This window comes from Megalobrama amblycephala, linkage group LG21 (assembly GCF_018812025.1).
Source record: "Megalobrama amblycephala isolate DHTTF-2021 linkage group LG21, ASM1881202v1, whole genome shotgun sequence".
NCBI classification, from domain to species: Eukaryota; Metazoa; Chordata; class Actinopteri; order Cypriniformes; family Xenocyprididae; genus Megalobrama; species Megalobrama amblycephala.
In genome coordinates, this window is record NC_063064.1 from 27,938,096 (window position 1) to 27,965,538 (window position 27,443).

The following is a 27,443-nucleotide window of genomic DNA, read 5'->3' on the forward strand; positions in this document are numbered from 1 at the left end:
GTCTGAAAGTGCAAGTGGTGTACGTGCTAACCAAATTCTCTGTGTGCCCATAAATAAATAAGGATATCTTAGAGTCAGCATGAAATGGCACTTGCAACCAATTTTTTAATTTAGAAATCTGACATATTTCAGAGTCAAACAGGATATTCAACTAGAAGAAAAAAAGTAGGGTGGGGCTTAATTTCATCTGGGGATGCACTGATCATGATTTCTCCTTGCCGATTCTGATACCATTTACCGATTTTTACAAGCAAATGGGTCGATTCCGATACCAGTTGCCAATTTTTTACAAGCAAATGGGTCAATTCCTATACCAGTTGCCAATTTTTACAAGAAAATGGGTCGATTCTGATACCAGTTGCCAATTTTTTTTATAAGCAAATGGGTCAATTCCTATACCAGTTGCCAATTTTTACAAGAAAATGGGTCGTTTCTGATACCAGTTGCCAATTTTTACAAGAAAATGGGTCAATTCCTATACCAGTTGCCAATTTTTACAAGCAAATGGGTCGATTCCGATACCAGTTGCCAATTTTTTACAAGCAAATGGGTCAATTCCTATACCAGTTGCCAATTTTTACAAGAAAATGGGTCGTTTCTGATACCAGTTGCCAATTTTTACAAGAAAATGGGCCAATTCCTATACCAGTTGCCAATTTTTACAAGAAAATGGGCCGATTCTGATACCAGTTGCCAATTTTTTACAAGCAAATGGGTCAATTCCTATACCAGTTGCCAATTTTTTACAAGCAAATGGGTCAATTCCTATACCAGTTGCCAATTTTTACAAGCAAATGGGTCGATTCCGATACCAGTTGCCAATTTTTTACAAGCAAATGGGTCAATTCCTATACCAGTTGCCAATTTTTACAAGAAAATGGGTCGTTTCTGATACCAGTTGCCAATTTTTACAAGAAAATGGGCCAATTCCTATACCAGTTGCCAATTTTTACAAGAAAATGGGCCGATTCTGATACCAGTTGCCAATTTTTACAAGAAAATGGGCCAATTCCTATACCAGTTGCCAATTTTTACAACAAATGGGCCGATTCTGATACCAGTTGCTGATTTTTACAAGCAAATGGGTCAATTTCCGATACCAGTTGCCAATTTTTACAAGCAAATGGGCCGATTCCGATACCAGTTGCCGATTTTTACAAGCAAAAGGGCCGATTCTTATACCAGTTGCCGATTTTTACAAGCAAATGGGCCGTTTCCTATACCAGTTGCTGATTTTTTTTTCTTTGATCAAACTTATTTATTTGTTGTTTATTTGCTCTATAACAGGCCAAACTGGCCTTAAACAAAAACGTTTCCAGGCTCTGGCCTACGTTCATGTCTTGGGCTGCATTTTCCAAAAGCATCTAACATCTATGATCAACTTACTGTATGCTTACGATGCTTTTGGGAAACGCAGACCTGTTTAGTGTTTACAGACTTCGTAATATTTCCACACAAATTACATTTTAGGAAATGTTTGCAATGTTTTTGTTGTCAAAAATATAATAAATAGAAATAATATAAAAATGGCTGGTTGCCGATCATGTGTTTGAAGTGAAAACCACCCTGTTCCGATCGATGGCTGGTCAACCAGTGCATCTCTAATTTTATCCATTCAAACATTCAAAAATCTTCATTATTCCAGACTTTTGACCATTAGTGTATGTGTATTTGGTTCTCTTTGCCTTAAATGAAAAGTCAACACTGCAACATTCATCTGTGTTTGTGCAAGTACAGTACGTGTTGTTCTGTGGGCATCGCGGGGGAAAGAGTGGCTACTGTGGATCTGACAGAATCGTAGTGAGGATAAACCAGGATTGTGGAGGATCAGAAGCAGTCTTAGCGCTAACCCACCTTGCATGCTCCTTCAATGGGAATTGGGAACACATACAACAGAGCTATCTGAAGCATGCTGAAACATGACTTCCACACTGCAACAGTGATGTAACAAAGATACGATAAACCAGTGCTAGACTTCCTGCTGTTTTATCGATCTGCTGTCCTAAATCAAGGTATTTAAGCTAGTTAATACGTGCATGTATTTAAAAAAGTTTTCTCTGTAACCATTTACAAATTCGGCAAGTGTATGATGCCTAGTGGTTTTAAAATCTGTTCAGATTTAAAGTAATTTAGTTTATTCCAACTAAACGACTATATGTTGCAACGCACATACAGAATATTTCTCACATAAAGCCACAAAAATGGAAATGAGGAAATCACAATATGTCTTCACATTCTTCAGACAAGTGACACAATGAACAATGCGTTAAAAAGATAAATAACTGCAATTTCATGATAAAAAATATATTTCCATGAATTTAAGTGATGATCCTGTAGAATGTAAGTCAATGTATAAATATAGTAACCATAAAATTTAAAAATGTAAAAAATGCAAAGTATAAATAAAGTCTAATCCATAAAGTCTAACACTTATAGCCAAACAAAATTTTCATGAATTTAAGCAATAGTCCTGTTGGTGTTAACAATGTTTTCATTTTTTTAATACTTAATTCTTTTATTCAGAAAGGATGCATTAAATTGACCAAAAGTAACAGTATAGACATTTATAATGTTACAAAATTTCTATTTTTAAAAAATGCTGAACTGTAAATTCATCAAAGAATGTTTACTGAGCAGCAAATCAGCAAATTAGAATGATTTCTGAAAGGATCATGTGACACTGAAGACTGAAGTAATGATGCTTTTCCATCACAGGAATGCATTCCATTCAAATACATAATGGTTATTACTGTTTTTACTGTAATTTTGATCAAATAAGAGATTTCTTTAAAAAAATAAATAAATAAATTTCACTGACCTCAAACTTTTGAACTCTAAAGTAATTGCTTTCTAAAGCAAGACCAAAGCATATAAAAACCAAATATAGATGGAATGCACAGAACAACAAAACAATTAAGTGTAGAAAAGAAAGTGGAGAACAAAATCGTTCCAATTTCATACAGATAAAACTCCTGTGGGTAATGGCCTGAACATTTTCCCCACTCATCTGCTGTTGGCAGCTCTGGCAAAAAGTTAATTTTCAACCCTGGGACCAACATACACACACACACACACACACACACACACACACACACACACAAACACACATCACCAGCCGACCATGAGTGGCACTGACAGAGCAGCCACACAGGTGCGGGGCCAGTGCAGAGCCGAAACATCATCTCAACCCGCCCTGCCAAGAGTCGTTACCAATTCAATCAACGTGTCAACAAACAAGTAGCCTCCCAGCAGAAAGAGAATGACAGAGAGAGAGAGCAAGACACTGGGGCAGAAGGATATTGTCTCTACAAGTAGGAAGAGTGCAGCACACAAAATGGAAAATGAAAAACCATTTTGATAAAGATGGAGAGCAATCTGTAGGTTAATCGGATAAAATAATCACAAGATGCCAAAACTTACATCAAATGCCACTTTTTGGTATTATTTACCTGCTATTCAGAAACCTCAACACATAATCGCCTCAGTTTTATTGTGAGGTTTCCATGGTTTCGGCTCACACCTCATTCTCATTATGCAATCGCCCACCTGTCAGTTGCAACATCTTGTTAGTGTCACTGAAAATTTTGATTACTCATTATGAGCGTTTATGCATTTCCATGTTTTGGCCTTTAACAGTCATCTGTTTATTATTTTGATTAATACATCTAATCCGTTGCACTTATTTAATGGATTTGCTCACTATTAGAACCATATGCCTGTATAAATGTTGATTATGATTACATTTAATTAAACTTTGCGAATGAATCCATGTCAAATCCAACAGCCACACTTGACATATTAATCATAGATTGGGTAGCACTTCTTAACTCTTATTAATCAATTATCAACAAACATTATATAAGGCTTAACTGATCAGCAGTTCTTGTGAAATCGTACTATGAATGACATAGTTATCTCTACATATAAAGCTGGGATAAAAGAAATTATGTTAATACGCAAAAGAATGACACATCACCTAATATAAAGTAACTAAAGAAAATGCAAGTGCTTGCAAGGTACCAAAATAATAGTTTTCAATTCTGAAGTAAAATTATAGTTAGGAAATTTAGAGATGAAAAATGGATAGAAAGTGATCTGCAGACTTTCTTTGAATTTTCTGAACTTTACTTTAAAGTAAACATGGTAAGATGTCCTAAACTTGGCTGAGAGTATTATATTCTTCATATTCTGGCTCAAATAATATGAAACTAGCCAAAATATTTAAAAAGTGCTCCAATTCTGAGGAAATCTGGCCAGCTTTCTATGGAGCTCTGCAGAAAAAAGGCCTAGCATGGATAAAAAAGATCATCAATCATAATTGAATATGCAAATATATGCGAGAAGAACCAATTGTAATCAAGTATACAAATATTGTAAGCTTTGACCATCAAGCATTCTAACAATGTAAGTCAATGGAAGATTTCTAAGTCTAAGCTTATAAAGACCAAAAATAGTGTTCTGCAGGGACATATTTTTGTAGGCCAAACCCGGAAATGAGTTAGCATTTTAGTACTTCTGGTTCCATCATCTCGAAGTCAATGGTTTTTTTTAATGGGTTTTTGGTTAAATGCCTGAAATAAGGTCTGTGGTGAACACAAACTCAAGATATTTTCACATTGTATTCTACAACATAAAATACATCAGTAAGTACTTGTCTTGAAAAAGGCAGTTGCTAGCAAGTGGGACTACAGAGGTTGTCAAGGACATTAAACCTCATAAGCCGAACGGGTAAACTCATCAGAATCATGAACTTTTGTTGGTCACAGAGCTTATTTTCTGCAATAATCCAAAGCCAATGGAAAAATCCTATTGGGTTTTTGTCGAGGGAACCAGGGTGATGCTAACTTACGGGTTGGCCTACAAAAATACATCATCACTGCAGCGTTCTATAGATGGCTGCCTAGGAAACAAAGCAATTAATTGCAGAAAATTCTGAAGAAGAAAAATAAGATGAATTTCATTAAATTCCTGCCATTCAACCATTGTAATAATATTACAGTTTGTTTATTCATAAAACTTATTAAAAAGTGCTACACTGACAAAAATAAATAGAATGCAGAAAGTTATCAAGCTGCCATCCAATCAACAAGCCAAATCAATGTGAGCAGTGACACAACAAATCACCATTCTATTCATTTCTGTTCTCTTGTGTTGTACTCAGCTAATCCTATTGAATTCCCTGAGGTCACTTATCAAGTTTTCAGGCCCTGAGGGCCGATCCAATCACGCAGCATGCTTTCATCCTTTTGCTTACAAAAGGGAATCAGAAAACGGACACAAATCTCTCCGGCTACAAACAGGTGTGTATAAATATGTGCAGGTCTGTGAGTATATTTGTATTGTGCATTAAGTATGTCTGGTGTTGCACCCTGTGATATTTTGCCTGGCTTACGCTTGCACAGGGGCCATCTGGTTCGAGTTGGCTCTCCTGCAATGCAACAACTGATCCATGCCAAATGAGAGCGTCGTGGCTTGCATGGACACCACAGACCAGTATGGCACAGTACGCTCAAACATACCCGTGCATGCATTGTCCCGAGTCTGCTTTATCACGCCAAAGGGCAGTTTTGAGGGACAAAAGGCAACAAATTAGCAGCTACAAACTGTCATGCAGCTAAAACCTATCAAAATAACACTTCTACAACCTTTGCTTATAGCACAATAAAAAATGCATCAAACTAAACAGCAATATTTTCATGACACTATGCAAGAGGTGCTGATGTCTGCACATGGCTTTATTAATGCATGTGTGTTTGTAGGCTTGAATCTATGACCTGAGGAGCAATTCACAGACACAGGCCAATGCACACACACAAAACACTCCCTCATATGTCCATATAGACGTTAACACAGGGCCACCCTGCAGGGTAAATGAAGAAAATGTTTTTTGAAACCTGGCTAGGGGGTAGAAATGACGTAAAGAGGTCTAAACATAGAGTGTAAGAGACTACAGCTCTACATGTATGCTGGAGTGGCAGATTTTGCCTCCAATGTTGCAGACTCATGTTCACATTGCAGCAAATAACTTAAAGGGCCAACATTTGACAACATGTAAGTCAAATTTTTTTTGCATCAAAGTGGTTAAAATGTAGTTTTTCGTGATTATTCACTCTGAAGCTTAGGATTAAACGTACAGTGGCAAAAATGCAAATGATGTCTGTTTTGATTGGTTAACCCTTTTGCAAAATATTATAAAAATGGATTCATTTCCTAGGAAAACTGTTTTGAGAGTTAGTCACTGTCCCATGTCTTTACCATGTAACTTACATTCAGGCCACTCTGGCATTGTGATCATTTGAATATACAGAGATATATGTTCAAAATCCCCTATATCCTCTATTGCACTAAAAACCCATCACTCATGAATCATCACGTCTGTCTGCTGATCCCTCGTGACTGGCTAAAAGTGTGCTGGGCAACGTCAAAATCATCACTGGCTGACTCTGCAGTGGGGGTGTGTATTCAGTAACGTCATGATGACTGACTGGATGCAGTACATGCACACTTGGGTTTTGCTTGTTAACCAATTAGCCTATATAATTTAGGTGTTTGAAAACTGCCAAACTGAACCCAAACCAGCCCAAATTTTGTCCACCCACCCAGTCAAATTCAAAACTGCCCAAACTGGCAACACTGCGGCCAAGTTGTTGTATACTGAATATGCACTGATATGCAAATGTTGGTGGTCATATTTTATTGAGTTAACTGTTGTGACATCCTAATCATAAAGATTTATTATTTAAACTTTGCATTAAATGTGTCTCCAACATAAGACAGAGATCTGAACGCACTTATCTGTTCTTATGAGCGCATTTATCTAAGCAGTAAGCACATTCTGTGGAACACAAAAGATGGTATTTTGATGGCATTTTTGATGGTAATTAGTTTTTGTCCATACAATGGAAGTCAGCATTCAACATTGGACCCTACTGACTTATTACAAAACAAAACAAAGAAAACTTCATAATTATGATGTCACATGACCGCCTATAGCAGCGCTTTTTTCATTAGCTTGGCAGGGAGGAATGTACAGTATGGCATTTCACATTAAAAGAGTTCAAGTGTCCAATCAAAACAGATGTCATTTACATAAAGAAGTCTTTAAAGGTGCCCTAGAATTAAAAATTGAATTTATCTTGGCATAGTTAAATAACAAGAGTTCAGTACATGGAAATGACATACAGTGAGTCTCAAACACCATTGTTTCCTCCTTCTTATATAAATCTCATTTGTTTAAAAGACCTCAGACGAACAGGCGAATCTCAACATAACACCGACTGTTACGTAACAGACGGGGTATACGCCCCCAATATTTGCATATGCCAGCCCATGTTCAAGCATTAGACAAGGGCAGGACGTCTGGATGTGCACAGCAGAATCATCAGACTAGGTAAGCAAGCAAGGACAACAGCGAAAAATGGCAGATGGAGCAATAATAACTGACATGATCCATGATATCATGATATTTTTTGTGATATTTGTAAATTGTCTTTCTAAATGTTTCGTTAGCAATAGCATGTTGCTAATGTACTGTTAAATGTTGTTTACCATCGTTTATTACTGTATTCACGGAGACAAGACTGTTGTTATTTTAATTTTTTAAACACTTGCAGTCTGTATAATTTATAAACACAACTTCATTCTTTATAAATCTCTCAAACTCATTCAGAATCAAATGTAAACATCCAAATAAATACAATACTCACATAATCCGATGTATGCATGCAGCATGCATGACGAACACTTTGTAAATATCCATTTTGAGGGTTATATTAGCTGTGTGAACTTTGTTTATGCTGTTAAAGGCAGTTGCGAGCTCCGTGGGCGGGGAGCGTGAGCATTTAAAGGGGTCGCAGCCTAAATCGGCTCATATTTAATGATGCCCCAAAATAGGCAGTTAAAAAAATTAATAAAAAAAACATCTATGGGGTATTTTGAGCTGAAACTTCACAGACACATTCAGGGGACACCTTAGACTTATATTACATCTTTTAAAAAGACGTTTTACGGCACCTTTAAGGTAAAGCAACAAAAACACAGGTCACAGAGAGGGAGGAAAATGGTCATGAAAAACTAAATTACAATTGTAATGAGAAAAGAGCCAGTGAAAAGACTCCATTAAATGGCACTTCTAAAGCACTAAAAAGTTCCCCTTAGACATCTAGAAATCATTGAAACATCAAAATAGCTTTACTAAAATATCTTTTGTTTAGTAAATGATCCAGTTTCAAGTGTATCCTGCTGACCTGAGCACTTAAGACACTCTGGTTTTGTTATCACCAGCTGTTAGATGCTTAGCATTCATATACTAGAATGATCAGAATCATTTTAGATTAAAAGAACAAAGCACGCCATTTTGTGTGCTTAGCTATGATACTCCAAAACGAGAGAAACACAGCAACCAGGCATCCGTCTTGTGAATGTTATGCTCAAAATATCCAGGGCGTCATGAGAGTCACGATTCCCTGAGGGAGTCGACTCCATGAGGTGCAAATTGGTGTGAAATCTCCAGCGGATATTATGCGAGAGATTATGACTGCACATCCCATGATGTCACAGCATTGCGGGGTTTAAATGATGGGGATTCCGCCACTCAGTACAAGAAGTCCAGTTACTTTGGATTAGGATTAAATTCAAGCAGACTCATTAATATGCGCTGCACATGACAAGATGTCTGTCAGAGTTTCACACACCAGCTTAGCTCTTCTGAGGGAGGTTTACTGCAGGACCACAGCAGATGAAAGTAGTAGAAGGTGTTTGGGGATATTTTATTGATCTACACTTTATGTGAAGGTCAATCATGTCACTTTTTGATGTTAAAATACTTTCTCAGAAGAGTCCTAGCCAAGTTTATTGTACAGAGACTTACAAGCAGTCCAACATGTCAAATTCTGGCTCAACCAATGGTGTGGATTTGGGGCAGGACTGCTGTTCTGTGAATAATGGAAGACAGGAGTTTTTTATCTTACTTAATGGTAAAAAAAATATGGACTGATAATCAAAATGTTGCAAAATGTTTAAAAAAAGATGGACAGAATGTCTCTCCTTCTTTCCACTGTAGAAAAATTAAAGGTGCCATCGAACGTTTTTTTACAAGATGTAATATAAGTCTAAGGTGTCCCCTGAATGTGTCTGTGAAGTTTCAGCTCAAAATACCCCATAGATTTTTTTTAATTAATTTTTTTAACTGCCTATTTTGAGGCATAATTAGAAATGCGCCGATTCATGCTGCGGGCCCTTTAATTGCTCGCGCTCTCCGCCCCCTCCCGAGCTCTCGACTCTATCATTGCATAAACAAAGTTCACACAGCTAATATAACCCTCAAAATGGATCTTTACAAAGTGTTCATCATGCAGCATGTCTAATCGCGTAAGTATGGTATTTATTTGGATGTTTACATTTGATTCTGAATGAGTTTGATAGTGCTCCGTGGCTAACGGCTAATGCTACACTGTTGGAGAGATTTATAAAGAATGAAGATGTGTTTATGCATTATACAGACTGCAAGTGTTTAAAAATGAAAATAGCGACGGCTCTTGTCTCCGTGAATACAGTAAGAAACGATGGTAACTTTAACCACATTTAATAGTACATTAGCAACATGCTAACGAAACATTTAGAAAGACAAATTTCACTAAAAATATCATGTTATCATGGATCATGTCAGTTATTATCGCTCCATCTGCCATTTTTCACTGTTGTCCTTGCTTGCTTACCTAGTCTGATGATTCAGCTGTGCACAGATCCAGACGTTAATACTGGCTGCCCTTGTGTAATGCCTTGAACATGGGCTGGCATATGCAAATACTGGGGGCGTACATATTAATGATCCCGACTGTTATGTAACAGTCGGTGTTATGTTGAGATTCGCCTGTTCTTCGGAGGTCTTTTAAACAAATGAGATTTATATAAGAAGGAGGAAACAATGGTGTTTGAGACTCACTGTATGTCATTTCCATGTACTGAACTCTTGTTATTTAACTATGCCAAGATAAATTCAATTTTTAATTCTAGGGAACCTTTAAGGCAATATATCCCAGAAATGGTCATTGCTGATTACGTCATTTGGAACCCCAGTTTGTGCAGCAGTGATCCTGAGGTGGAGCCTGCCCATATTCCAACTCCAGCAGACTCACAAGTGCAGCTGTCAATCATGATGTTACACCCCATTTTTATAGCATCAAATAACTAAAACCAAACTTGTTGGAAAAATTAACCCTTGAACAAACATCAGCATGATGAGAACTACCTCAAATGACAGAAACCATCTTTGGAAAAAACATATTTGAAGTTAGGTTTGTGACGGTGAAGAAATTTTCCCACCGGTTAATCGACGTGTGACAACACCGATAATAACGGTATTACCAGAATTGGGGCGGTTCCATCTTTTGCACCTCACTTTTAAATCACAAATTAAATGCACATAGCCACACGGGCATTCATAACAGTGTGGAGCAGAGTGAAGTTGAGCTTCCATAGGAATGAATGAAAACGGTTCGCGGCAGTGCGCATTTTACTTTTGCTTTCAAATTAGCACAAATTTGGGGCACCAATAATGGGTCCATTATTATTCTTAATGAAAAACACAACAACTAGACAAACACAACTAATCCTTTGCAGGTTCCCTATTAGCACTGGGTTTAAATCCAAAATATTGCAAAAACTTCTGCCATCGTCTTGTCAGTCAACTCCTCACTTTTGTAATGAATGAAATCTGACTACTGCTGCTGATCTGTGCTGCGACTCTCATTAGGCTCACACAGCATTGAGCAGATGCGTTCAGTTTTTAATTGCAGTGTCTGTTTTGTAACTGAAGTAAATTATTTTTATTACTATTAAAAAAAAAAAAAAAAAATCACAACAACGGTGTGGTCGGTGCCACGGTGGGCAAGTGACATAACCGGTGTTGCGGCTGAACACCAGTAACATCGTCAACACCAACTATCGCAGCAAGCCTATTTGAAGTCTAATTGGATTTTTTAGTTTGGCTCGCGTCCCCAATTAAATGGAGAGGATGGGGTTTATGACCTATACTGCAGCCAGCCACCAGGGGGCGATCAAAATGCATTGGCTTTACTTTTCAGGACTTGTACGGCACACTTGGTTTGAACCCACAAATGCTGATCCATAAGCTATCACCATTGTGTGCTTGAGCACAGAACTAAACCAGGGGATTGTCAACGTAATAAGTCGTAAGTAGCTTTAGATAAACGCATCTGCTAAATTACTACTAATACTTATTAATATCTGAAATCTATCTTTCTGACTTATTTTTCAGGAATAATGTGCATTTTCTGGTAATGTGCACATTTTTTTGTGGGTTTGTTTCAATGTCGGATGAAATCTTCACTGCCTGTCCATCTGTAAAACACTCTCAGGACTGCAAGCTCATATTTGCACACTGACATCTCACTTAAAGCCACTGGGAAAACATACAAATCTATTTTGCAGAATGTCTTCTTGTGCTGGATTTTTTTTTGTGTGTGAGAAAGACTAAATATATTTATTTTATAAAATACATTTTCTAGACAGCAGCCATTATCTTCTGCGCACAATGTCACCTTGATTCTTATTGGTCCATATAAAATATACATCCTACTAATGTGACATGCTTAAAAAAGCAACACATCTAATCTGATGACACTGGCCATGTGTTTTAAACGAAAATCCCTGACATAGGCGAAACATCATATCCCTCAATGCAAGCAAACACACACACACACACACACACACACACACTGACGCTCTCACAGACCTTGTTTGACACATGGATTCAAACTTTCTCTCTGCCTCTCATATCATGCACTATTTATAATGTGCTCTCCCTTTTTGAATTATTGATAGGCCATACCTTTTTTTTAACTCAGTAGTTCACTCACACTTTGACACAGACACATACACACTCACACAAACATGCACCTGCAGAGAGTGGATGAAGGTCTTTAGGATGGTGTAATCAGATATATGAGTAAGAACACAGTCACACCAATTATCATAGCAACAGCTCAATGTTTTCATACACAAAAAAACACTGTGCTTCAGGGTGAATAAAAAAACGGACAAAAACATGCCTGGGCCATATATATAAATAATGCACCGAATTTTTTTAATATTTTTTTTTCTTTGAAATGCAGAGAAATATGGCCCATATATATATATATATATATATATATATATATATATATATATATATATATATATTTATTTATTTTTATTTTTTTTTCCTGGACCATATATATATAATTTCTTCATTTTGTCTTCTGATTTGGAAGATGAAATCTGATTCAGACATTTTCTGAACGACAGCTCTCTAAATAGACTGTTTAACATACACAGCATGTACAGGCACAGCCACTCAATGTAATATGAGGATCTAAATCCAAACTGTTCATAAGCTTCTTGAAGATTTACCAAGAGAAAGAGCTTTAACTTTATGTGGATCAAGATCACTTTCATTCTGGTATTCATATGAGCATGAGGATATGCAGAAAGCTAATGCTGAAATGTATATCTGGTCTATAGAAATATGAAAATACAGATAGACACAAATGTTAATCTTAAATTTTATGTGCTAAAATTGAAATAATAATGTATATAGTCCCTCGTTTAAGGGTAAAAACAAAATTATATAATCAAAATAGTTTAATGCCAATATATATATTATAGTAAACATTATATATACAAACATGGGAAGTTCAGACACCATTTTCTTTCCACTTCAAACACTGAGCACAGTGTAAAATAATAAATGATAACACAAGCTTCACTTTCCTCCCTCCTTCATCATGAGTAAGAACTCAAGCTCACAGCAAGCTGATGAATCACAACCACTAGCCATGATGGGAGATCCCTGGATTCATTTTTATCACTACTACTACAACACCCACCAGCACATCCTATTTAAACTGGAAGTAGAGACACAATCCTTCACTACATTGTCTTTTAGAGTTACTATAACCATCATTGTTGCAGTGCAGGATCTGGACCACTTATATATCTACATGCAGGCGTTCAGATCAGTGTTGCATGAATTTATGAGCAGCTAAAATCCCCCAGTTCACAGCTCTGACTGACTCATGCATCTCAGAGCAGGTTTCTCCGAATAATCGAGTGATCTCATACTGCCGGCACAGACGGTATCCGCAGAGCACATTGAAAAGCCACTTGACGTTTCGGACCATAAAATTCCTCAAGTAAAGCACTAAAGGCTGGAATTGGTAATAATGGATAGATGTTTGCGTCATGTTTGAAGGAAAGGTCTGGAATGAGCATTTCAGAAAACAAGTGAAGCGAAGCATGGCTATCACAAGCAAAAACTGATGAGAAACGATCTCTCTCTCTCTCTCTCTCTCACACACACACACACACACACACACACACACACACACATATACGCATACATACAACATGATTCAGCTCTAGAAGAAATAAATTACACTGACAACAGGATATCAAATCAATGAGAGACAGGCTAAGTTGACCAATCTAACTCTACGATATACAGAAAGGGAAAAAAATATGCAAATTGAGCTTTTGAGTCACAAAAACATGTCGACATCACATTTAACCTCAAAATAAAAAAGAAAATAAATTATATTTTGCATAAATTAAGCTTTATTCTTTTCATGAAGATTAAAGGGGTCAATACATGGATTTTTTTATTATTTTAATGTTCCTTGAGGTTCACTTATAATGTTAATAACATTTTTGCACAAACACACACACAAACACAAAACCTATATGCGGAAAAACCATTATTTTCAACTTTCATTCTGACCCTGTCTGAAATGATTTGTTTTTAAGGGGCAGCTTCTTTAAGGCTTGTCAGTAAATGGCCAATACTATGATTGGCTAATCATTGCATAGGAAACAGTCTCAATACCCACTCACTGTTGCACGTGAGTAATTGTTTTGAAAGCATTATCCACATAAAACCATCCGGGACACCATTAAAATAAACCATCCACTTGTTTCTGATGCTGGGATCTTTCTGAAGTCTGTACAGAGACGCAAATGAGCTGTTTAAACTTGACGCATCAAAGCGAACGTTCTTTCATTCCTCCATTTCGGGGTTGTCGACAGATTCAAGCGTGTAGCGAGATGTCAGAAACCAAACACACATCTGTATACTGCAACCAGTGTAGACAGCATCAGTGATTATAATGGGTTATACTTGCTTTTGACGTGACACAATGTTTACATCCAGTGTAACAAACATCAGTTGTTAACCCTCTGGAGTCTGAGGCTGATTTGGGGCCTGGAGAAGTTTTGACATGCCCTGACATTTGTGTTTTTTTCAGTTGTTCATAAACATATTAATGGAAAAAGTGTCATTACACTGTATTCAGCACAAACTAGGCTACAATAATATGTGAGGAACATGTATGTACATGTTTGTGTTTTTTAAGGAATAACATTTATGCGTGGTTATTGAAAAAAACAAAAAACTTAAGTCACTGAAATAAGGCCAAAAAAAGTATAGTAAATCTGTGTTTACAATACTTTAGGGTATTGGAGGTTGTAAACTAGAGTTTTTGCTTCACAATTATGTAAAAATTATGCTGCCTACTCCTTCATATAAAACAATATATTGATTTAGTTTTTGTAAGACACTTTTTGCCAAGAAACACAGTATGCGTGGAGGCATGAATCACCACTGAATAATGGGCCATTCTCACCTGAGAAGACAAAAGAATTGCATAGTAATGAGCTGAAATGACTTGCATATTAATGAGGCATTTCAGTCAGGTAGGCTGTGAAAAAAAAAACCTTCTGTGATGTCTCAAGCTCATCATGATATATGAAACATACAGAAAAATATTATTACAATATAAAGTAATGGTTTTATATTATACTTTAAAATATAATGTATTTCTGTGATGCAAAGAGTCTGAATATAGGCTTTAAGTTTAAAAGCATGCACATTTGGAGAAATATTGGATTCTCATATGCTTATGTCAATTTTCTATACAGAGGAGTTATATTTATTTAATATTCATTGTCATTACTATGAGCGCTGGTGTTTTCAATTCATACTTGAAGTCGGAGGGCGCTCTCTGTGCATTTTTAGTCCACAAATTCATCTAAAAGAAGAAGAGGCTTCCAATTCATACTGCAGCCGGAGGGCGCTAAAGAAACAAAAACTCATCTAAAATTCATCTATAGAAGAAAAGAAAACAGGAACTAACTGCATGTCTTCTAGAGCTCCCTAACCATGACTTTTACATCCAGATAAACACTTTTCAAGACAATAAATACACGATTGAGACGATGAATGCATGTATTGCCTCTGAATTTGCGTCTGAATAGCGCTCCCTCCGAGGGCGTGGCCGCATTAGCGGATAATGAGCTGAATCACGGACTTCTGACATGGCTCTCTTTTCATACAGATTACATAAACACAGAAGGTTTGTTTTCGATTTGACTTACATGATTTAAAACCTGACATCTTAACGTTTTTTTAGACATAAGTGTAATTTTTCTGTGATTACTATTCACTAAGTTACAGTTCATTTTCTGAGAACTATCAGATTGGACTTCGTTCAGAGGGAGAGGAGAAATCACGCATCATGTTAGTTTTCTTTATTTTACAAAAAGCACAACATTTTGTTTTTACTCTGAGTGTATAGACAAATCCGGCGAAACACGGAAGTAAAGCAGCGCCACCATTACTGCGTGCCTTGCTGCTAAGGAAGTAGCAGAAGTAGCGTGTTGGTCCCGTAGGCTGTAGCAGATGTTAGCTATATAGTTTTTTTAGTACGTATGCTGTCCAGTGATGCCGGGCAGAGCGTGTTGTGTGGTTGGTTGTTTTAACAACAGCACAAAACTACAGGCCTGGAATAAAACCGTTTGTGTAATCCACAAAGCTTTGTTGCACATTGACTGCCCATGTTTACTGCCATACGGATTGCACAGAGTTCGTGGTCGAGCGGAGGACCAAGATGTGCGTCAAAAGTGGATGAAACACATAACTGAGATGGCTCATCGCATGCCAGATGATTAATAAAATAATCTTGAATACCTAGAAGAACATGTATTTTATTGCTACAACTGGTCGTGGCTAAGGCCATCCTTAAAAATATTTTGATTTGCCATAACAGCCAAAAAAATAAAAAATGGTCGGTAGGTCGTAAAAAATGTAAAACATTTTTTTTTATTGCATCACATTAAGTGTATTGTGATTGTCAAAACATTTTAGTAACTAAGCTGAATTTTATTAGGTTTAGTGACATGTTACAATGTTTACATGGTAGGCTACAATTTCTGGTAAGCTACACTTTTTTATTATTTTTATTCAATTATTATTATTTAATTATTATTGTGATTTGATTTAATATTGACTCATTTGGATAAATATTAGCTAGGCTACACAAGGTAGGCATTAATTTTTCTCAAGAAAAAAACAACTCACCTAACTTAATGCTGTAAACATACAGAGAGCCCTATCAGCAGTATTATTTAAAAATAACAATTTAAATATAATGCATTTTTTATTATAATAACAACTTTATTTAATGATATAAGTAAAAATATAATAAAGCTGTAATACAGTACACATATCAGCCAAAACAGGTTCTGTGTGAGGGGCTGCTAGCTTACAGCGTTTGGTCATTTCTGAGAGATTTACCTCAGACAAAGGTAAGTGTGAATACATAAATCCATTTTGAAAAACATGTTTACAAGAACATAACATACGTCGTTTGATGTTGTAATATTTTTTAATCTGTATTTCTAGCATGTCACATTTACAAGCACCAAAACGGTATTTATTGTTTGAATTTCGTAATAAAATTGACAGAATCTGAGAGCTGAGATTTTTTTCTATCATAAGTAACCTGCTCTGTCTAGTCTGTCGGTCTCTGTGTCCTCTTTACTTCGCGATTTTTCTGTGCGTGAGAAAATGGATGTGTGGCGTGAGAGCGTGTGAAAAGCGTCAATTGCGTGTGTCTCACATTTTATTGCATTTGTATTAGCTGTTTGAAGAGTAAAAAAAAATCTGTGGGTCTTAACGCAATTACAATCGGCAAGTCGGTCGGACTAAAAGGGGAAAAAATAATTAATTGGGTCGGTCCTAAATTGACAGGGTCGGTCGGGTTATGGCAAACAAGAATATTTTTAAGGATGGCCTAATAATTATTTGAAACTGTGAAGCTTGTGAACATATTAGAAACACAGCTAGTAATGACAGCGTTCGGTTTTATTGTTGTCATCAATTAATACACTTCTTAATTACATTACATTACATTTTTACATTATTACATTATGTTGTCAATAAATTACCTTTATCGGTAAGTTTTGGCCACTGCCTGACATCATCTACCCATGTTCCCTTTCACCAGACATTTTCTTTAATGAGCAGGATGCGCTTTAATAATTGAAATGTCATTAGAGGGCACCGGCAAGTGTCACACCGTCACACTTCGCAGGCACGCAGTAATGGCGGCAGGCAAGATGGTGGCGCCCATAGAGTTCGCGGCGGATTTGTGTATACAAATAAAAGAAGATATTCTATAGTTTCAATTGATATATTACTTATGTCTCTATGACAAAAAATGACGGAGTATTTTAAGTCTGTTTTGCTGCAATGTGAAAAAAAACCTGCAATGACCTCAGAGTGTTAATCGACTGAATACCAGTGGGCGGGGCCTATGGTGCGATGATGTAAAACTATTCACCGATGTCTTGCTCTGGAGGTAGTCATATGCAAATGTATTTGTCCGTGTGATGTCACAGATCCCGCAATATCGAAACGAGCCATTTTTGGAGCTTAATTAAATAAAATGCTTTGTATATAATGAGGACAATGTTTTAGCTATATAACTTATAGGATATTTTCATGGTATACAAAGACCTTTTATCATGTCAAAAGATCAAGGCAAATGTGATTTCACATGTCATGTATTTTTTTGCATTGTGAAATTTTCATGAACATCTTAAAGAAAAATTACTCTAATACAATTATTTTTATATGTAATATTGTTTAATATTATATTAAATTTTTGTAATATATTTATCACATATTTAAAACTATTTATTTTTATATAATTATTTTAAATAAAAAAAATATATATATTTTTCCCACATTATAGTAATTGTAATTGGGGGAATAAAATTGTCATGAAAATAATGTCAAAATACAAAAAAATGGTTCTGAAAAAAAAGCCTTTCATTATTTTAAAGTATTATATTTTATTTCTTTCCTTTTGATATTTTTTGGAAGTGCAATATGACATGTTCTTGACAGGCCTTGTAAGATTCAACCTTTTATTTCTGACAGAATACAGAACGGCGTACAAAAAGCACTCCATCTTATTTAAATGCAGTGAAATTTCACGATTCATGGAACAAGTATGTCTGCTTTCGTTCTCTTGTCTCCACATGATAGCACATCCAAACAAACACACATACGTGCACAGTCACAGATCTTAAAACGGCATCTCAACCAAATTAATATGGAGCAGTAGGGTCTACGGAGTGAGGATAAATTATGCATTATGAATATCTAGGTCTGTGATTTAAAAATACACACCACCTTTTCCCCATGCAGCTGTTTTGTTCTGAAGATGCTTGCGAAACAGCAAACTCAATCTGAGCTCAAACACACCAGAGCGCAAACAAAATCAGCCAATTGCCACTTAAAAGAGGATTATAATATTCATCTGACATGGAGTGCCCACAAGAGTCATTTTACCAAAAACTCTAGATTCGTTCAAAAGATGATTCAATGACTCATTTGAGTAATCATTGCTGTGTTCCATGTTCTTATTCTGCAAAATTTACACTGCGTACTGCTTACAATATTTTTTTAAAAGTATATGAATGTATGCAACACACAACATCTTTCAAACAGTAGCATGCTACAATGTTGCCACATGAGCTCATCATGCATGTTTAATTCAGAGAGGAGATGCATCATCTCAGATACAATTTTCAAGATACAATTTTCAGATACAAGAGCATTTTGCATTTTCTATTCAAGTAAAAATGTATTTTTGGCAGTACAGTACACATCTGAATCACAACAAAGATGGTAAAAGTATAGCAGATAGTACTTCTGACACTTAAATATGTCTGTGTTTAAAATAAGTTATGCCAATTATGGTGTTTTATTTAGGGTATATTTGTTGTGTTGCAGTTGCAGTAAGTGTCTGTCACCCTAATTGTGTTTCTGCCATCTAGGCCACATGCTGTTCCCATATTATTCAGACCTAGTTTTCGCTGACTGAAATAAATAAATATGTGGCAAATATGACGAAAGTTTTGTGGGGGGCCTCAAGAGGCTTCATCACAGGCCTTTGGAGACAAGTTTCAAGAATCGCTGTTTATTTGTTACTCCTATATACAATAGATCCGTAACTAGCAGAAAGAGGTTAACTATTATAAACTAATGTATGCAGTCTTGCTCAGCAAAATTATTAGCTCATTAGCTCATAAAAATACTTAGAATACACAAATATTAAGTGAAACAGTCCATTTTAAATTACAATAAGCTTCGGCATCTACATCTACCATCTTGGATGGCGTTTATATGGAGTTTGTCTTATCTGCAAATGACATATGCAATAATGCCTTAGATTTTTCAGTATTTTTGTCCCTTTTCCCAGTACTAAACAAGTCTTATCTGATGCAGTTTTGTTTCTCAAGTTAATTGATCTTGTTTTAAGGATGTTTAGATGTTTTTATTGAAGAACTAGACGAAAATATTGATTAAGACAATGATTTTTGCTGTGTGCCTGCCGACTGTTTGGCACAGCCTTCGCATCAGAATAGATCTATGCTTTAAAATGCTGTCTGTGTAGGCAGCTCACTATGTTTCAGACTAGAGATATTCACTTAAAGATATTCACATGTCAGAGCATCAGTCTGGATTCCATGTGGGGAGAAAAACTCTTAAACAAGCCTAAAGAGGTTAGCTGCACTGAGAAGAAAAATATTTTGGCAGTATTTTGTATTTTGGTCTTGTTTTCCTATACAAATATCTACAAATATCTAAAAATGTATAAATCAAGATACATTTAGTTAAGCAAAATGACTTTCAAAATCAAAATTAAGTGAATTTAAGCTTAAAACAAGAAAAAATATCTGTCAATGGGTAAGAAAAACAATTGTTTCCCATCAATTTTTTTCTTGCTTCAAGCATAAAGTCACTTAAAGGGTTAGTTCACCAAAAAAATGAAAATTTTTATTACTCACCCTCATGTCATTCCACACCCGTAAGACCTTCATTCATCTTCAGAGCACAAATTAAGATATTTTTGATAAAATCTGATGTCTCAGTGAGGCCTCCATTGCCAGCAAGATAATTAACACTTTCGGATGCCCAGAAAGCTACTAAAGACATATTTAAAACAGTTCATGTGACTACAGTGGTTCAACCTTAATGTTATGAAGTGATGAGAATACTTTTTGTCCGTCAAAAAAACAAAATAATGACTTTATTCAACAATATCTAATGATGGGCGATTTCAAAACACTGCTTCATGAAGCTTCGAAGCTTTAGGAATCTTTTGTTTTGAATCAGCGTGCATCAAACTGCCAAAGTCACGTGATTTCAGTAAACGATGCTTTGTTACGTCATAAGTGTTTCGAAATTTCAGTAGTTCACCACTGGGGGGAGTGACTTTGGCAGTTTGATACGCGCTCCAAACCACTGATCCGAAACAAAAGATTTGTAAAGTTTCATGAAGCAGTGTTTTGAAATCGCCCATCATTAGATATTGTTGAATAAAGTCGTTATTTAGTTTTTTTGGTGCACAAAAAGTATTGTCGTCGCTTCATAACATTAAGGTTGAACCACTGTAGACACATGAACAGTTATAAATATGTCTTTAGTAGCTTTCTGGACATCTGAAAGTGTTAATTATCTTGCTGTCAATGGAGGCCTCACTGAGCCATTGGATTTTATCAAAAATATCTTAATTTGTGTTCCGAAGATGAACAACCATCTTACAGGTGTAGAATGACGTGAGGGTGAGTAATTAATGACAGAATTTTCATTTTTGGGTGAACTAACCCTTTAATTTCGATTTTAAGTAAGTGTATCTTGATTTATCCATTTTTAGATATTTGTAGATAAATACAAGCTTGGTCAGTCTAAGAGACCTGAAAAGCACTGTAGCTGTATTAATTAATATGCCTAGTATAAATCAAATGCAAGATCCACAAATACAAGCATGTAGAACATAAAGGACAGTGTAAAATCAGTAAAGCTAGGTAAAGCTAAAATATTAGCATAAACAAGAGCATCAATACCACAAGGGTTCAAACTAGTCAGCAGAAAAGGTCAGATGAGACATACAACATAAGACAAACAACAAGAAACTGCTGCCAACATCCTTTAAAGTCAACATTAAATCTAAACTGTAAAGTAAAATAGGTTGCACATGCCCTTTCATGTTAAATTTAACCATTTATTTCCTCCTAAAACCATTAGAAAGACAACAGATGATATTCTCTTAAGATTTTCCAGTAGCAATGACTTCACGCTCTCTGCGTGACAGCTGTGTCTGTGTAAAGACTGAGTGAGCTCATAAAACAATGCAACACTTCCCTGAAAGCTTGTTATTACTGCTATCATTCAATCAGGCCTGATTTGCATATGTATCCTTATGCTGTCTTGGTAAAAAACTCTCCCAGCTTTTCTTTCTGTCATGTTAGAACTTTCCAGCACAGCTAACAGGGCAGGGTCAACTTAGCTGGCCTCTGAATTAAGTAGCCTAAAAGCGATCAATGAGAGTAATTTGCATGAGGATCGTTACTTTATTAGAAGGAAATGAAACCGTCTGTACGCTCACGGTCTGTTGACCTGAGGGGCAGTGAGCCATTTGATGGCTTTTAGCTCGACAGTAGTGAACGACTTCAAAGATATCAGGACAGGTGATACAAATGTGAAAGAGTTTTCAGAAATACTCTGAATAAGGTCGCTTATCACAGACTGAAAGCTTAGAAAACAGATGAAGTTCTGGAAAGACTCTCAGTATGATGTACAGATATCAATAATCTATTGAAAAATATCTGCCTTCAATTTTCAGAGCTGCATCGCCGTTGTTGCAAATGAATAACCTTTGCAACAATCAGCATCTCAAAAAGCTCAAAAACATAAACTTATAAATTAATAATTTAATAGAAAAATAAATTGCATATAATGCAATCCGAAATCATTTAATAAATCACATAGTGTGACCAGAATCTCCCCATTGCATTCAAATGCAAAATGCCATTTGTGATAATCTATTGATCCCCATTCGATCAAGAAGGCTTGCATAAAATTTTTGTCTATCGACTCGCTTCAACAGTTCTTTGGTAGCTTAAAGGTCAAGAAATGTTTCTAAATCTGGCTATTTTTCAAATATATTTTAAAACTGGCACTAAGGCTCACTTTTCCTAAGAACACATTACTATGAAGAGACTCTTCTGAAGTTGAACTGACCTAACACCTCGAATGTGTCTGAGATGTCCTCATTAAAATGGCAGTGCCATATTAGCAACATTTTGGTATGCACTGTTGAGAATATCAGGTGGATGTAATGTCTTAGAGACATTTTTAATAAAAATGAAGAAATAGTTCTAATAATAATGTATCTGAAAACTATATATACAATTTTATATATAACTAGACATTTTTTGTAATACAATCAATATGCAATGTTACAGATAATCTACCCCTTTAAATAACACATTACCATATTAATATGATATTATGTATAATATCATATTATGCAATCAATGATTTTTGAAAACTGAGAACTGTATCATAATATGCCTCCATATCATTTTCTAAACTAACCCTTGGCCACATAATATCTGTAAATCGATTAGTCTCAAAAAAGAAAAACCTAGTACAGAAGCAGGAACTAAAGACTAGTCTGACCACGATAACACCACCATAAAGCTGACTTTCCAAAAAACATTTTACATGATGAAAAAAGACATCCCTCAGAATGTTCGCTATGTGATGAAAATTAGCTTAAGGTAAAGAGTTAACTTGGTTATTCATAGTAGGAGTGTCATTGTAGACTTAAATAACCGGTCAGACAAAAAAACTGCCTGGACACATGTCAAAGAACAATTCTTGATACAAAGAGCTGATGCAACAATGTCATCACATACTTGGGAGCTGCAGGTTGATACCAAGGACCTAAAAAGTTAAGATCTTCCAAAAGAGCACAATCGTCCAGATAAAAAAAGGCTCGTCTTACCTCGGTCAGGTGAGGCGTGGGGTTGAAGCCGCACATGTTGCAGACTTGGGTGTGGCACTGGGTGCAGAGGTTGTAGTTCGGGGTCTTGGCTGGATCTCCCATGTTTAGCTCAGTCTTACACAGTGGACAGAACACTTTGGACTTTGGAGAAACTTCCTGCCTTGGTGGAGCTGGCTGGGCTGCAGGTTTAGCTCCTGCTGCAGGACCTGGACCAGGCCCAGGGGGTCCCGGCTGCTTCTGCGGGGGCTTCGGGGAGGAAGGTTGTTGGGCGGGCGGTGTGGTTTGAACCGGATCCACTGATATCAAACTACTGGCCTGGTTTAAGAGCGAAGCGCCAAAACCGAAGAGTTTCCCGAAGGGCTGTTCTGGTGGAGGAGGTTGGCGGGATGGGGAACTTCCGGCGCTGCGAGTGTGGTCCTGTCGCGGGGGCTGAGTCTGGAATCCGGGGCCCGACCGGGAGAGGTCAGGCTGGGATGGGGCTTTGGCCATGCCTGGAAGGGGAACAGCGCCAGGAGCAGGAGGTTTGCTTTGAGGGGCAGCTTGAGGAATGGTCTGCTTCTTAGCTTCTGGGGGAGGCTGGGATTGAGGTTGAGGTTGAGGTTGAGGTTGAGGTTGAGGTTGAGGTTGAGGTTGGGGTTGGGGTTGGGGTGTGGGCTGAGGCTGTGTGGGTGCGTTGGGCTGGGATACAGGCTGGGGAGGAGGTTTGCTGGGCTGGGACGGTGAGTGGATCTGCTGCTGGCTTTTCGACCGTGGCGTATCCATATCCATCCCCAACGCCCTCTGCATTTGACAGTTCAGACACAACCACTCTTGCACCTGTGAAAGACAATGAACCATTTACTATGTAATTAGATCAGAAGATTGGTCATTAATTTACATAATGAAGAATGTCAAGATGAAAAAGATGAAGAGGGTGGGAAGGGAAAAGAAAGTGGATTAGAAGACAAGTTGCTTGCAATACTGACAAAGATGTGAACAAATTACTAACCCCAAGTATTTCACTTTCGTGCATAACTTGTGTTACTGCTTATAAGAGAGATGAGGTGTGCTATTACTTTTCTAAGTGATCAGTTTGTGTAAGCACTCGGTGTAGAGTGTCACTGATGTCTATTTAGAAAATGTTTTTGAAGCGTTGATCATTGTAGCCAACCACAGACATATCTGATGAGCATGTTAACACAATGTCCAATCAGAGGTGTTTACGAATCCACTCAACAGCGCTCAACGTGTCACATTTTTAAAATTTAGTTACTGACTTGGTATCGCGGTCTGTACTTTTGACAGCACTAGAAGTTGGACCTCCAAGGGAAAGATTTGACACCCTGGACAAGATCCATATCTAGTGACCAGAATAATAATGATAGACATGCCTTTCAACCCTCAGAAACTCTTACATTCCAAAGTAAAGTCTTTGAAAGAAATGGAGCATAGGGATGAACACTACAGAATGGAACACACCCAGGGCCTTGGGGTGTGCTTATCAGACTTAGCAACCACCTAGAACACCATAGCAATCACCTTCCAACACAGCAACATGCTACAAAACACTCAGAACAACAAGCTATGCAAAAACCAACCGGCTTTTACTACTTAATAGTTGTGTATAAAACTAATACTGCAATTAGAAACAGAAGCAGATGTTGTAATAACATTAGCTCATTCGACCACTGGAACAGGAAATGAGACAGCATCCGCAGCACTAACTACCACTAACTGACACAGCTAGCACAATTGCTTCATAATCTATGACATAGATGTGACATGCGGACACAAATAGGATTCAGTAATAGGATCAAAAGGCGCAACTAACTGATGTCCGGTCAGGACATTTGACTTCATGAATGGATTATAACCACATGAGGGGTTTGATGTTGAGTGTATTAGCCTGTCTAGTGTCCGTCCACTGATGCGATATTTGGAACTGACATGTTGAGACACGAAAGCTGACATGCCGGATTTGTTTAATATAACTGTCCGACAAATCATATCATACAAAACAGTAACATCTGACAGCTCGACTGACACGATATGACACTGGTTACTCTGTGAGGGTTTCCGTTTAGAGCTGGGAGAGGAAACGGACAAGTGTGTGCTAAACTGCCTTCTGCTGAAGTTTAGAGGATTATGATTGTGACTGCTGCAGATAGAAGAGTATCTTATTTATGCAAAATTGTGCCAGAGGTGGAGTCAAGTAATAAACAAAAGGGCAATAAAAACTCAACACTTAAGGATGTTTATACCTCAAGCTGAAAGAAAGAAGTTTGTTTAAGAACAATGACATTTAGACATTTGCTAGTGTGACCTGAGGGTCCGACATTGTCCAGTACTGTATTTTATGTTGAACTCGAACGTGAATTTGGATCATTAAGGGTGGTGCTAACCAGCATGATGCCACAAAATAGAGACATAGCGACAGACAAAATTGACTTGGCTTTTGAACTGTCATAGCTAATTAGGACAAATAAAAGCATACGTACATAGAAGACCTTCTATCACCTGTTGCCAAATCATGTAACCACCTAGTTAGGACACATTGTATTTTTATCTCTCTTTCCCATGGATAGTCAGAAAAACACCTCTCTCTGGTCAAGGTGAATGTGTGTGTGAGAGTGACAGACACACACACCTCTCTCAGGTTAAGATGAGACAGCTGTCACATTGGGTCAGGTGTGATAACTGACGCCTGTCAATATCACATCAGTGCTTATGTAACAACCACTGACATCATGACAGGTGTGTGTCTCATTATTGACCATACTCACACCAGGCAAACATCCGTCACCTACAGTTCACCCCGACAGGAAAAACAGCCATGTGCAAACAAGTGCTGAAAAGTTTTAGACATGCTACCATGTACTATAAACACTAAATGCTATATCAATATACATACTGGTATAGTATGGTATATACAGTATAATGAAGCTGAAAATTCAGCAATATAATGTCAATATATGAACCATAATATTACCATCTGATACATCACTGTACTATACTGTAAGATCATTTATCTTCCCTTAAAGCATTTGCACACACACAAGAACACGTATGCACAAACGGTTTTCAATTACTCATTATCTGCATCACAGTACTTTTAATTTTTTCAGCATAAATCCATTTAACAAAACTAATAACAACTAGTGAAATATAATGACTTAATGGCTGTTCCAGAAATTACGTTTGTGAGTAAATGTTCTCGCTTGCATGAGCTTCTGGGTTATGAAGAAAGATAATGAGCAGATTTCTCATAGCCAGACATGTCACAAGCGATCATTATTCTTACAGTTATTAACGGCAAACTTTCTTGAGGGATTCAATGTGAACACAGTAACTCATAACCTTTAATTTAATCATGGTAAATATTTAAAAAGGCCTGAAAAATAATCTGTGCCCTTTTGACGCCTGGTCCATCAATTTGTGAATTCAACCACCTGTTTGTGTATTGAGTGATTCTTTGCTGAGATTTTGCAGTGTAAATGTACTTTATTTAGTCAGCAAGGATTTGTGTCATCTGGTGAAACATTGAGCCTGTGTGTGTTAGTTGGTGATAATGTCTCTAGAAATGTTCGTCAATCATATTGAAGGACAGGGCAGTGGTCAGAGTCCGACTTCAGTGGCAGAGACAGGGCAGACCGTGTGTGTTTGTCATATCTACACTTGTCACTCAAACACACAGCAGATAAACACTCTATACCCACTGAACAATGGGTAATTACAGAAAGACAACAAGATTGTGTCACCTGTGCCGATCTAGTCTGCTATTTTCTCTCTTTTTCTAACTCGCATATCCCACTTTCTTATGCTGTCTTGCTTCATATAATCATCGTCTTTGTCTATGTGTCCTTGGTTGTTGAATTCTGTCATTATTTACTCACCCTTGTGTCATTCCGAGTCTGTTTGCTGTTATTTTTTCCGCAGTGCCCTTTTCTGTACAACAGAAGCTCTTAGTGATCACATGTCTCAGGCTCCAAAAAAAGGACAAAAATAATTACCATAAAAGCATCATTAAAGTGGTTCATATGACCACATACAATAGCTTTGTCCTCGGAGAAGACCAATGACATTTTGATGAAAGAACCATTTATGAATAACTCGATTGAGAACAAATTTAGCGCTTCTGCGGAAGGGAAGATTATCATAATATTACATGATAAAAACTTACAAAATTGCACTAGTTGTATGGAATACTTTTAGGCAGATGCTATTTACGCTTAGTGAAAATAGCAATATATTCTATTCACACTAAGT

At 36.9% G+C, this 27,443-nt stretch overlaps 1 protein-coding gene across 3 annotated transcripts in view; it reads right to left on the reverse strand.

Annotated features, from left to right (window-relative positions):
- The window catches only part of bsnb (bassoon (presynaptic cytomatrix protein) b), a 107,278-nt gene that overhangs the window by 41,416 nt on the left and 38,419 nt on the right, over positions 1–27,443 (reverse strand). For all 3 annotated transcript variants that reach the window (XM_048173229.1, XM_048173230.1, XM_048173228.1), the window contains one exon: positions 23,199–24,014. In XM_048173229.1, coding sequence (XP_048029186.1) covers positions 23,199–24,014 — 816 coding nt within the window. The remainder of the gene's footprint in view (positions 1–23,198; positions 24,015–27,443) is intronic.